The 13330-nt window shown below is 32.9% G+C and overlaps 1 protein-coding gene across 4 annotated transcripts in view; it reads left to right on the forward strand.

The window, feature by feature from the left end:
* SMC5 (structural maintenance of chromosomes 5) overlaps window positions 1–12306 on the forward strand; it is an 85858-nt gene extending 73552 nt beyond the window's left edge. Inside the window, exons 18-25 of one of the 4 annotated variants that reach the window (XM_025051388.1) lie at window positions 1560–1685; window positions 4035–4103; window positions 4538–4633; window positions 5101–5205; window positions 5421–5540; window positions 8472–8651; window positions 8737–8832; window positions 9958–12306. In XM_025051388.1, coding sequence (XP_024907156.1) covers window positions 1560–1685; window positions 4035–4103; window positions 4538–4633; window positions 5101–5205; window positions 5421–5540; window positions 8472–8651; window positions 8737–8832; window positions 9958–10101 — 936 coding nt within the window. In that variant the 3' untranslated portion in view covers window positions 10102–12306. Of the gene's footprint in view, window positions 1–1559; window positions 1686–4023; window positions 4104–4537; window positions 4634–5100; window positions 5206–5420; window positions 5541–8471; window positions 8652–8736; window positions 8833–9957 lie in introns of those variants that run through there. The other 3 variants (XM_006918408.3, XM_025051389.1, XM_025051390.1) reach the window with 3 other exon arrangements.
* The last annotated feature ends 1024 nt before the right edge of the window (window positions 12307–13330 follow it).

Genomic DNA, 13330 nt, shown 5'->3' on the forward strand with positions numbered 1-13330 from the left:
AACAGAGCAAGTGACTGGGAGTCTTTAATATTTTATTTTTCTGAGGGTATAAGGACTGAAGAATTCATTCAAGGAAACCACAGTACTAAGAGATTAGTATAAAGACTTACTTGTATTTTCAGTTCAGTCTAGTATATATCCTTTTACTCTTCATAATGTTTGTCTTGGTTTAATTTATTTGCTATCAAACTCGTGAGCATAAAAATCACCTGAGGACCTTGTTAATACAAATGTTCAGGCCTTAGCCCCAGAGAACTTAATTGAATAGATCTGGCATGTGGCTGGGACATCAATACTGTTTTAACAATCTTTACCACTACCACGGGGGTGGGGGTGGGGGGGAGGTGTTTTAATGCAAAGAGTAAGCTAGACCTGTTTTATTAGGAACTGGCCCATCTACTATTACCATAACCTTGAGCAAGTTTCTTACTATCTGTGAGCCACATCTAAAAAAGGAGATAATATATTTCTTTTAGATCATAATGAAGATTCGATTAACATATTCAATAGTGGTTATAACAAAGCTTGGCCCACAGAAGGCATTCCATGATGCCTTCCTCATTACACATGAAACTTTTGCCATCTGGTTCTTGTTCACCTTGCCACTCTTTTACATCTTTACCTTTCCTCCACACATTATATTTCTTGTTGCATAAAATCGTGGGTCTTTGTAGCTTCCATGCCTTTATGTTTATAATCACCTATCCTGGGAATGCCTTCTGCTGCTTCCTCTTTAGTAATTTCTTATTTGTCCTCTAAGACCTTAACTCATTGTAGCTTCTGTGACCACTCTGACCTTCCTGCATCCCCTGCCCCCACCACACAGTCTCTTCTGCTTTCCTTTGGCTGTTCTCTCCCACTGAGAGGCATTGTGCTGTAATGAAAAGAGCATAAATTCTGTAAGCAAGCATGGATGTGAATCCTGACAGCTTCTAAATGTGTGAATTTGGACAAGTTGCCTTAATTCCTGTCTTTTTTTTTTCTTTTAATGTACAAAATGGGGACAGTATTACTGTGCAGTGTTGTGAGAAATAAGGGAATCGAGTAAAGCACCTAGCACATAAGCTTTCAATAAATAGTAACTGTTCCCTTTATGATGATTTTATGTATGTTTCCTCTTATCTTTCCATTCTCAGTGCATAATAAAAACTGACATTAATAGGTTCTCAGTAATTATTTGGTAAAGGAATGAATGTGTTCATGAATAAATAACTGTATGAAAGGCATTTTGAAAACTATCAAACACTATTTTAAAGGTTCTACTTATATTTGAGTGCTGAGTTTTCTGATATGAGGCCTACATACTGTATTTCAAATTTTATTAAAGTAAAATTATATATAGCTAAATTAAACTGTTTCAAAAAGATAAATTTAAATTTTAAAGCTCTTCTGGATTAGAGTAATGCTGTAGTAATGTGCTGATATATTTTAAAGTTTTAAGTTCAGTCATGATTTGAGGTATGGTTTTCAGATGATTTGCTTATCACAGTCAAATTCAATAACATATATAATGTGACTTAACATACGCATTTTCAAAATATTTCTTTTTCATGTAATAGCAACATTTCATTGAGTTGGATGAAAGTAGACAGAGATTATTGCAGAAATGCAAAGAACTTATGAAGAGAGCTAGGCAAGTGTGTAACCTGAGTGCAGAGCAGACTGTTCCTCAAGAATATCAGACAGTAAGTATAAAAAGTATATAATACTACAAGTTAACATTTAATATATTTTTTTTAATCTTAAAATGTGTTAGGCATTGTAACGGGCCATGAAAACCATGTGACATAAAAAAAATATGGATTTCCTTATTTTTAACAGTATATATGTAATTTTGCTTAGCACATTTTCTCTACTCTGACTTGGGCAGCAGTCAGTCTTATTTCTTGGTACTAAAGTTATTGAAACATGGGTATCACCTTGTAAATTAGTACCATAACATTCATTCTTCCAATAAAAGATTCCCCCCAAGCTCCCTTTAAGAGGTATCAGTAATTGGTATATAACAGCAAATAGAGGTGATATTTAGAAAAACAAAAGCAAAATAAAAATTTTTTCCTAGATATTAGAGTTTTTATTTAGAGTCCAATGGTAGCTGAATCTTTAGGGCTAACATTTGTTGGTAAGGAAAGGAGAAAGGAGCCTTTTCTTTCCACTATATTTTATATGTTGATGTATCATTCAGTTAGTAAAGAGATGCCGCCCTTTAGTCCAAGTTCCACCATTAACATTTAGCCCTGTGACCCTACATTTTTATCTGACAAGTGGGGATAATACCTTGCCTAAATATTCTCTCAGAATAATATCACAATGAGAAAATGAATAGAAAATGAATTTTGAAATATCTGGTATTTGTATGGCTTTCTTAATTTTAAATGTTTATTCCAATAGATAATGAAATGTCTACTAAGGCTATAAATAGAACTGGAAAAAAATTAATTTAGATTATAATTTTCAAATCCTCAAAGATTTTAATCTATAGTATCAAACACAGAAAGCAGAGAATGAATCTGACTGAGTACATAGTAGGAATTTAGTATATATTTTTAAGACAAATTGAGGAGCTATTCTCAAAATATGCTAGAACTTCTCCAAAATACATTGTGTATCATAAAGATATTAATACAATATCGGTACTAATTTTTTCTTTCAGAAAGTAGTATGATTCTGTTCTTAAGTCATGCTTTTAAAATGAATAAAATTAGAAGATAATTCATATATTAAAAATGTATTGTGTATATGTGTGTGTACGTACGTATATATATGTGTATACTTATATGTATATATATCTCAGGCATTGAACAGGACATATACTTTCTTCTCTACTGAAATTTACATTCTAGTCTGGACTGTGGGGCAGACAAAAATCAAAAAGCAAATAGATAATGTCAGGTAGCAGGAGGTGCTAAGAAGAAAAAGAAAACAAGTTAATGGGATAGAGTGTCGAGGAAGTCTCCTGTGAGAAGATGCTATTTGAGATGAGTCCTGAATAAAAAGAAGAAATCAAGTCAAGTGAAGTTTGAAGGAAAAGTCTCCAAAGCTGTGAAAAGAACACAGCTCATAAGAGATCCGCTGTGGCTGAAGTATATTCGGCATGTTTCAGAAGAGAAGAAATCTCAGTGGAGTTAAAAAATTATAATCCAAGCAGAAAGGAAGGCAGAAGTCAGATCATATAGGGCTATATAGACCATTGGAGTTTGGGTTTTATTTTGAAATGGAATCCACTAGAGAATTTTAAACAGAAGAGTGATGTGACTAACTTCAGTTTATAGGATAGCACTCATATTTGCTATATGAAGAATAAAGTAGGGATATAAGACTGGAAGCAAGGAGACCATTTAGATTATTGCTTTGGACCAGACAAGAAATTATAGTGGCATGGATTAGAGAGGAAGCACTGGAGAGAGAAAGGTTTATAGATTTGAGCTATCATTTAGAAGAGAGCCAATAGGATATGCTAATGGATTTGAGGTGAAAGTTAAGAGAGAATCCTTGAATTTTGCCATATATTGAAATGGAGATGATTGAAGAGGAGAAACAGGTTTGCTCAAATTGGTAGGGAAGATGGGTGAAGTGATTTCTGTTTCACCATCTTCAATTTAAGATACTTATTAGAGAGTCAGGTGAAGATACTAAATAAATATTATGCTCATGAATTCAAAGCTCAGTGGACATGTCAGATTCAGCAAAATATACTTAAATATCTGAAAGCCTATGGAAGTTGAAATGCTTTCTAAAAGATTTTAAAAAACAAGATATTAGATTAATGTAATATTGTCAGGATCTTTTTTAAGGTTTCAAGATTCATTTTGTACCTTTATGAACTTTGTAGGTTGTGCTGGCAAAACAATGTACTGCTTGCTTCATCTCAGGAAAGTATCTATTCTAATATGTCTCTATGGCATGGACTCAGAAGATAGTACTGTGGCAAAATTCTGCTGTCAAAGTAATTGGATTCTTAGGATGCTTTTGTAGTTCTTCATAAGTACAGTATAAAGTTCTAACTTCTTGCTCTCTTTCAATGCCCCACATATTCTGGACCCATTCTACCAATTCAGCAAGTACCCACCATTCCAAATGGACACAACTCCTCACCCCCCATGGTATGCAGTGCTTGTTCTTTTTTCCAAGCTCCTATCTCCCGTCTGCCTTGCTTTTCCTTAGCCATTTGCTTAAAGGCCCAGAGATGAACTCTAGACCTTTGAATTCTCTTAACTCTCTTGTAGCTCCTGTAGCATGAACTGATACTTCCTTCTCTAAATTCCATAGCCAGTATGAAATGTACTGCTTATTTTAATACTCAACATCAATACACTGCCTAAGGTATTATCTAGTGTTATTAAGTGTGTATATTTTTGTTTTCGTCTAAAGTGTAAGCCTTTTGAAAGCAAGAAAACCCTGTAATTTCTTTGATTCCTTGTGTGTTAGCATGCTGTTGAACACATAGTATTAGATATTTACGCAGCAGAATATTGTTAACTGTTTGAACTGTTTTCACTATACTATCTATAATGATGAATATTTTTTGTTTCTTTAGGCTTTCCAAGATCTTCCAAACACATTGGATGAAATTGATGCTTTATTAACTGAAGAAAGATCAAGAGCTTCTTGCTTCACAGGACTGAATCCTACAGTATGCTGCTTTTCCTATTGCCTACTGCAACCACCATCACCCTACATACACACGCACACACGCACGCGCGCACACACACACACACACACACACACACACACATGCACGCACGTATACACAGTTCCCTCCAGAACTTGCCTCCCACTCTGTACTAGAGCTCTTGGTAATAATAAGCTAGACAGCAGGAACAATGTGCTTTAAATGCCAGATTCTGAATCTATTAGAATTTTAAATAGATTCTTCCTAAGGAACACAGTGTTCTGTGCCTTTTCTTTATAAAAAGAATAGTTGGACTAACCTAAAATACTGCAATGTCTATATTTTCAAGGATAAAAAATGGCATTTTCAGTATAAGAGCATACAAACAATACAACGCATTGGCATTTTCGATTAATGTTTTAATTGATGCAAATTTCCTGTAATTTTATCCTTTGGTAGATTTATCTTAAATAATTTTTTCCTGCCAGGTTGTTGAAGAATACACAAAAAGAGAAGAAGAAATAGAGCAGTTAACTCAGGAACTAAAGATAAAGAAAGTTGAACTGGATAAATATAGAGAAAATATTTCACAGGTAATTGTTTAATATTTAACTTTTTGTCATGTTCTTACCATTAGTTATGTGGGAATGTAGAATAATGCAAAATGAAATGATATGCTTCTAAAAATGCAATATATGTTCTTATGGTCAGATTGATATTTATATTAAATGTTTTATGTAGTTTTATATCAGAATGTAATCCTTCTTTTAAATTGTGTGGTTTTTTTTTTAATTGCCTTTATTTGCAGGTAAAAGAGAGGTGGCTTAATCCTTTAAAAGAGCTGGTAGAAAAAATTAATGAAAAATTCAGCAATTTTTTTAGTTCCATGCAGTGTGCTGGTGAAGTTGATCTCCATACAGAAAATGAGGTAAAATTGCATTTGAAATGTTTCCTCGCAAGTAATTTTAATTATATGTAAGTTCTTTATTCTAGAGTTATATTTGAAAATTTTGCTTACTAACAAACTGTTCAAAGGAAGGAAAAGACCACCTGTGGGATTCCATCAGGGTCACTTTTTTTTCTTTTTTTTTTCTTTTTTTTTTTGATGACATTTGAGATTGGTGACTAATACTTCACTCTTTTTATATCCAGTCTAAGTAATGATTATTCAGCTGTGATGAACAAATGCACTGCATTGCTTTATAAATCTACCACTATCCAAGTTATAAGAGTCATAAATTGGCAAACATAACTGAAATATAGTCTATCAGTGGTTTCCCTTTGATCAAGTATTTAATAGTTCACAAGAATGAAAGTATTTGAAAATTTGCTGCTAATTTTTTGAGCTATAAGTTTATGGATTGCAATTGTGGGTAAAATAAAATTACCATTAAGAAATGTGTAAGAGATGAACTGGGATTTGCTTCAAAATAATTGGGAAAGAGGAGTGGCAGAGTTATAGGTGAAACAAGAATGGTCATGTATTGATTATAGTTGACACTAGTTGATGATACATTGAGCTTATTTTTGTGCTTTAATTTTTGTGTATGTTGAAAATTTTTCCTAATCTTTTTTTTTAAGAAAATAAAAATTCTGCCTTCATAGCTCAATGTTTTTCATTTTAGCTTGTATATAATTTTGCATGTGTGTTACAGACATAAATATAAAGCCAGGTAGTGCCTTTTTCTCCACTTAGGAACTTTGCCCCATGACTCCATCTACTTAGTGTGAGACGTAAGGATAACAAACATCATTTTACTTTTAAGTTCTAGTAACATAGTAGACCCTGCCACAGTAATTGTCATCTACCCAGTCCTTGGGCTTGTTCGAAATAAGGGTATATTGTAGTAACAGTAAGAATTGATAATATACTTACTATGTGCCAGGCACTGTGTCAAGCACTTTTATCTTGTTTAATCCTCACAACTGTTCGATAAAGCAGGTACTTTTTATTAACCCTACTTTACAAAGAAAATGAAACTTACAGAAACTTTACTAAAGGTCACATAGCTACTGAGTGGCAAAGTGAAAAATCAAACCCCAGACCTGATCCCAGAACCTAAGCTCTTCAATACTGCCTTTTCAGTGAAAGTGGCGTAGTTTTTATGGGATGAAAATTTGATTATTGAGAGCTTTGTCAAACTCAGAGTAACTATACTATCTTTACCAAACAACTTGACTAGATAAGGCATAAATATGCTCAGGTCAGAATAGGGAAGCCTTTGGAACTTGACCTGTCAGAGAAATCCCATTCTTTAATCTAGGTCCATTACATGGTGCTATAACTTTATCATGTGCTCTTTCTTCTAGATAGGTTTTCTGTGTTTTAAATGATAAGTCATTACCATAGCAATGATTTCTAGTCTTTTCAGTTCACTTGTCTCACTGGCCAAGGGCCCTGGAAAATGGACATTCTTATCTCTTCTTGGCCTCCCCCTTAAAATGCTTCTATTCCGGATTCCTCAGTCATAGTTCTAGAACTGCCTTCTTTAGCTAGACCTTTCATTGAGATGAAAGGAGCTAGAATGGGGCAGAAAGAGCAAAGAATAGGTAGCAGAGCCAAAAACAAAACTAGCAATCAGAGCTGCTACAGTTAAGAAATGGCACAGTTAATAAATTTATTGTGGAAAAAATACAGTGTCTAAATTTAAAAAGTAAACCTGGAGAGTCAAAACTATTAAAATTTATTTATCATTTATTTGTTTTGGCTTTGCTTTTAGAAGGTAGTATTTCTAAAATTTGATAGCCTATTAAGATTCCAGTGTTTATGGTTAAGATATTTATATATAAGTTCTTACTGTTAATCTTAGATCTCTGCTGTCCAGTATGGTAGCTGCTAACTACACGTGACTATTGAGCACTTGAAATGTGTAAAATGTGCTGTAAGTTTTGAATTTTGAAGACTTGGTATAAAAAAAGAATATATAAAAAATACTTTGTATTGACTACATGGTAAAACTATTTTAGGTATATTGTATTAAAGAAACTTAAAATTTCACATTATTTTTACTTTTTAATGTGGCTACTAGAAAATTTTAAATTGCATGTGTGGCTTGCATTATATTTCTCTTGGTTGGTGATGTCTTAGACCTTAAAGCTCTATTCATTAAATAGTTAACCTTTAATTATTAAGTTATACATCTCATTTTTAGGGTAAATCTAAAACTGACTGATCTAGAAATGACATTTGATAAGAATAGTAAATAAGCCTTAGAGCAACCTCATTTTGGGGAAAATTTACAGAATACTGAATGCGCTCATTACAACAAATACTTGGTGAGCATTTAATATGTGCCAGGCTTTTGCTGCACATTATGTGTATTTATTTGACTTAATGTAAATATTTTTTCAGAGTATACATATAGTCTCTGCCTATTCTTTTCTTCTTAACCAGCTAAAGAAGCGGGAAGACTCTTGGCCCTCTGCAGTGATATGCACAGCTGCCTCTCTAGTGGAAAATGTCATGATACTCCATCGTGCTCTAATTATTTGCACCTATAGCTTTAAAACCTAGCACATCAGTAGCTAGAATTTAGTGTCTCTCTCTGACAGGGCTCTTCACTAAGTAATCCGTAAAAGCTCTTGGGAAAGCCTACTAAAGTTGAAATGAATGTTACAAGACAAGGAAAAAAGTTACTCATAATATGAGTATTTTTCTTATCAACACAGATCCTTGGAGACCCCCCCCCCTCAAAGCTTGTAGATAGCAACTGGTTCTTTAATATTTTATTGGGTTATTTTAAACTGTCACTAAATGTTAATTTTTTTACTCTTATAATCTATTCAGTCTGTTTTCAAATAACACTGTGAAATTATCAGAGAAAACTCATCTTTCATCAAGTTTTCAAATGTCTTATAGGAAGACTATGATAAATATGGAATTCGAATTAGAGTCAAATTTCGCAGTAGTACTCAACTGCATGAATTAACTCCTCATCATCAAAGTGGAGGTGAAAGAAGTGTTTCTACCATGTTATACTTGATGGCACTTCAGGAGCTTAATAGATGTCCATTCAGAGTAGTTGATGAAATCAATCAGGTATAGTGATTATTTTACTTGAATTTTATCATGTCTTGTATCTTAAAATAGATTAAATATAATCATTATTATTGTCATTGTTTAGGGAATGGACCCGATCAATGAACGGAGAGTGTTTGAAATGGTTGTAAATACTGCTTGTAAAGAAAACACTTCTCAGTACTTCTTTATTACACCAAAGGTAGGTGATAAATAACCTAAAAGTGCTCATGTACTCAAAAGTCCTGTGTGGCTTTCATGTAGCAGATTTGGGCCCAGTTATGTGAGCAGGAATACTCCCAGAAAAGGAACTAAAAAGATTAAAGTAATATTTATATTATTAAAGGGGACAAGTTCCAGTGACATACTTAATCAGAAATCTCATTATTGGAGAAGGAAACGTAGGAGGCATAGCATTATGTTCTAGAACAGAGATTTCTTCCCTGCTTTTGGCCCTTACTCCTCCTCTAGAGAAGTTCCTCTTTTAGCACTAAAAAGTGACAGGAGAATGCAAACCGTAGAGCTCTGGCCTGCCTCATTTCCCTAGTAAGGCCTGTGCTGGTATACTCTGCACCTCTTAGTCACCACTGCCCTGGCCCAGAGGAAACCCTAAGTATCCCAACATCGATTCAGAGATTAGCAATGATAAAAATAGAAGTATCTTTATAGAGAATTCTCCATAAGCTGAAACCATTGCAGTGGGAAATTTTATTAATGTCTTATGCTATAAATATAAAACTTACGTACTCAAAGATGTATTTATTGATATAATTAATTATTTCCCCCTGTTTAACTAAGTATTCACAAAAAGTTTCATTGGAGAGCCCATCCTAAATTCAGATTTTTATTGAATAGTTTACTCTCTCTACTTGTTCCAACAAATTCTCTATGGACTGGTTAGATCTGTTATTACCCTATAGTTTACCAAACACCTTGGCGTATAAACCACACCTCCCTGTTACACACTACCAATCTATCATAGTGCCTGACCATAAAGGTTCCTTGAGAAGTATTTGTGGACAGATGAGTGAAAGTATTTATTGTAGGAAAATTATAGAGGATGCACTTCTCTTACCTAAGAAGTTGTCTGATTCCATTTGGCCTGTGAATACAGAGGGTCCCCTAAGCATGTTAATTATTCCTTAGGCCAGACTTCAGGTTTGCTAATTCAGGTAGGGATCACAGTCTGGCAGGTTATATATTGAGTTGTTGGAGAGATTCATAAGTTTCATTAACATTATACATTTATATACATATAAGTTTGGAAAATTGTGCTCCTTAATGTATGTATGTAGCATTATATGACAGTTTGTTTTAACACTTATAGCTCCTACAAAATCTCCCTTATTCTGAGAAGATGACAGTATTGTTTGTCTACAATGGTCCTCATATGCTGGAACCAAACAGGTGGAATTTAAAGGCTTTCCTGAGACGGCGGCGCCGTATTACATTCACTCAACCTTCTCAATAAAATGAGAGAACTTTGGAATTTTTCTTTTAAATTCTGTTTATAAGTACGGCTCAACTGAATAAAAGTTAGGACATTCATTGAGACTAATATATCAGTTGTTTTTGGAAACTTCCTGTTAAATACAAATGGGTTGATGAATGGAGACCATAACTTATTTCTGTGGAATATCATCTTCTGATGGGAAAAAATAAGCCTTTTTGTCTTCGTTGTTGACTTCAATCCTTAGCCCTCTAACCATGAGTCATTGGGTTCCCATGCTAAAAAGTATTTACTATTTCAAATCAGAGGTACAGTGGAAGGAGTTATCACTCATAAGAAGTTTAGTTGACATGATAACCCTGAGCTTTAACTGCAGAGTAACTTTAATTACTTTTAGAGTCTAAAGATGACTCTGGAGCTTAAGTCATAGTTTTCTCCCAGTGTTATATTTAATTTTTAAAAAATTGATATGGAAATGTCTAATGTACAGTAATAATTTATGACAAATCTATTCATTTCTTCCTATTATAAAAGATTACCTTATCTCCACTAGGAAATGGAATTTTATGGGCCTTAAAAAAAGTTTTATGAAACTCGATACTATAACTGTTGATATCTCAAAGGAACAAAAGTACTGGGGTTCAAAAATGCTAGTGGGACTTCTTTGAAATGCCACAGTGTGGCCACTAGATGATGCAAAATGCAATCAAAAGATTGACAGAAAATCAAGTGACCAGGGTTTTTAAATAATCACCCTGTAAAGTGTGTGTGTGTGTTTTTTTTTAATTTAAAGTCAATTGTATTTTACATCTTAAATTTCTAAAAGCATTTTTATAATTATTTTTAGTAAGATTTTTCTTAAGATTTCATATACTGGTTTCTACGATTTATATTTGAAATTTCTCAGTGTTATATAAAGAGTGAGGGAAAGCATTGATTTTAAAACCATAATGTTTCTAGAACTTTGGCTTATAGGACCTTCCTTACAGTGTTGATTCTACCCCATTATCTTAGAAAATCTAGTTTAAACTTTCTTCCAGCATGAAAGAATGAAGTGAGAAAATCATTTGTTTATCTCTGAGTCATATCAATTAACAGTGCCAAACAAATTCTATTCTTTTAAAAAACAAATCTTGTAAGATAATGGACTAGTCCAAGGATATGTCTTTGAACAGTGGATTGGATTTGCACCAGTAATGACAAAATTATTTTTTTGACCTGGTAGCCTGAATAAATTGAAGAATTGCGTTCAGTTTGGGTTTTGTATATTCTTAAAAAGCCACTGAAATTTATATTCTTACATCAAAAAATAATGAACCATAAGTTTCTGTCCTCTCACCTGGACATTTCTCTTTTAAAAGGTATTTTTTCTTTATAAAAATTTTAAGAGCTTTGTCCTCTTAAACTAAGTCTAATGCATGTACTATGAAAATATTTTTAAATAACATTTTTACTAGTATGAACAAGTCATGTAAACATTGAAAAACTTCGTTAACATGTTAGTAAATGGATGTTGTTACCAAATGTTTGTTGTTTAATGCTTTGTTTTCCACCAGAATATCTTCACTAATATGTGCTTGGTGTAGTTTATTTTCTTAAGTTAGTGCCAGTCATCTTATTTCTGCAAAACGATTATCACTGTGAAAAAGAAGCTTGAAGATTAGGTGTGGTGGTTGAAAATAAAATGGTCAATTACATTTCATTTTACATATGCCAACACTTATTCCGTACCTTTTTTGTAAGCATTTATATTTCTCTGGGCAAAATTAATATTTGGTTTTGCATTGAATTTTGAGTTGTGAAGGATAAATTATGTACCATTTTAACATTAATAAAAGAATAAGCCTACCACACTATAGTCTCAGCCACTTAAAACTGTATATTTTCCACAAAAGTTGATTTTTAATTACATTCATATTGTAAAAACTAAGTGAAAGTGATTTGGTGAATAAAAAATTTAAAACCTTAAGGTGACAAGCAAGCATTTTTAATGACAAGATCTTCATTGATTAGCCTAAGGAGAGATTCTGTTGAAAGGTTTCTAGTATTCCAAGGAAAGATTTCTTGCTGCTTTCTACTTGTCTTTTGAACATATGCTTATTTTCTTTGGAGTATGAATCTTTAGTATATAAAAATATAATTTTGTCTTTCTATTGTGTGTATCTGTGTAATTGGAAAAAAATTGAGGAAATACTTTGTTGGTAATAAATGGGTATTTTCATATTCTTTCAGTGTATGTTATTTTAAATGAGAACTGTTTTTACATTTGAACTTTGAGTCATTTTGGTTTTCAGACTTTTACTGAAAAACAAGTCTATTAAGTGCCTGCCATTTATAGAACAGTGTTTGCCACTCTGCCTGTGTTAAGAAGGATAGAAAAGTTAGTCCCCTGTCTGCCTGCAAGAAAATTACAGTCTAATAGATGCAAAAAACACATGGGGAAAAAAAAATTTAAACCATGTAAAGAAGCCAAGTTATAAGGCAAGTTTAACTTTTTAGGTCGAAACCCTAGATTTGCTAAAAACATTCCCAGTAGACAGTTTGTCTTATGTCTTACATTAACCTACCATCTAAAGTAATTTTTAAAATATTTTTGAGTCAGGCAGACTGTATTACTTATTTGCAGACAAGTTAATTCATTCAGCTTCTTCATTAGTGAAATGAGGATACTGCCTAATTCAGAGTTGTTGAGAGGATCAGATGAGATAAGGGGCCTATTAGGGCACCTAGCATCATAGTAGTAATGTTTCCTTCTTATATATTTTTCCAGCTTTATTGAGATCTGATTACTTTAAATCTTGAAACGGAATGTACTATGCATTTTATACATCAAGGTCTGAGAATTCTAAGTTAATGTGGAGATCTTCTGTTTTATTGATAGTGTCAATTGTTCAAAGGATAAAGATAAAGGTTTTGAGTGAGCCTTGGGCAGTATGGATATAATTATTTTCATACATCTTGTTATCTATGAAATTTGAGTATGTTAGCCAGATGAGTTGCCCCAAATGATATTTATACCAATTCATCTCATTACTTTGTAGTCATACTATATATCTTTGGAAAACTTATAATTGATAAAATTTGCACATTTGGGAAATTTGATTCGATTGGCAATTTGGACTTGTTTTTTATTCCTAATGGAAAAGTTGGATGGAGTGAATTATTTTAAATGTTAAGATAACTATTTGCTCATCGCTCCAAAATAAGTTATTGGAGAATGACTGGGAAGATTTGGGTACTTTTTTAAAAA

Source organism: Pteropus alecto, unplaced genomic scaffold, assembly GCF_000325575.1.
Source record: "Pteropus alecto unplaced genomic scaffold, ASM32557v1 scaffold95, whole genome shotgun sequence".
Classification (NCBI taxonomy): Eukaryota; Metazoa; Chordata; class Mammalia; order Chiroptera; family Pteropodidae; genus Pteropus; species Pteropus alecto.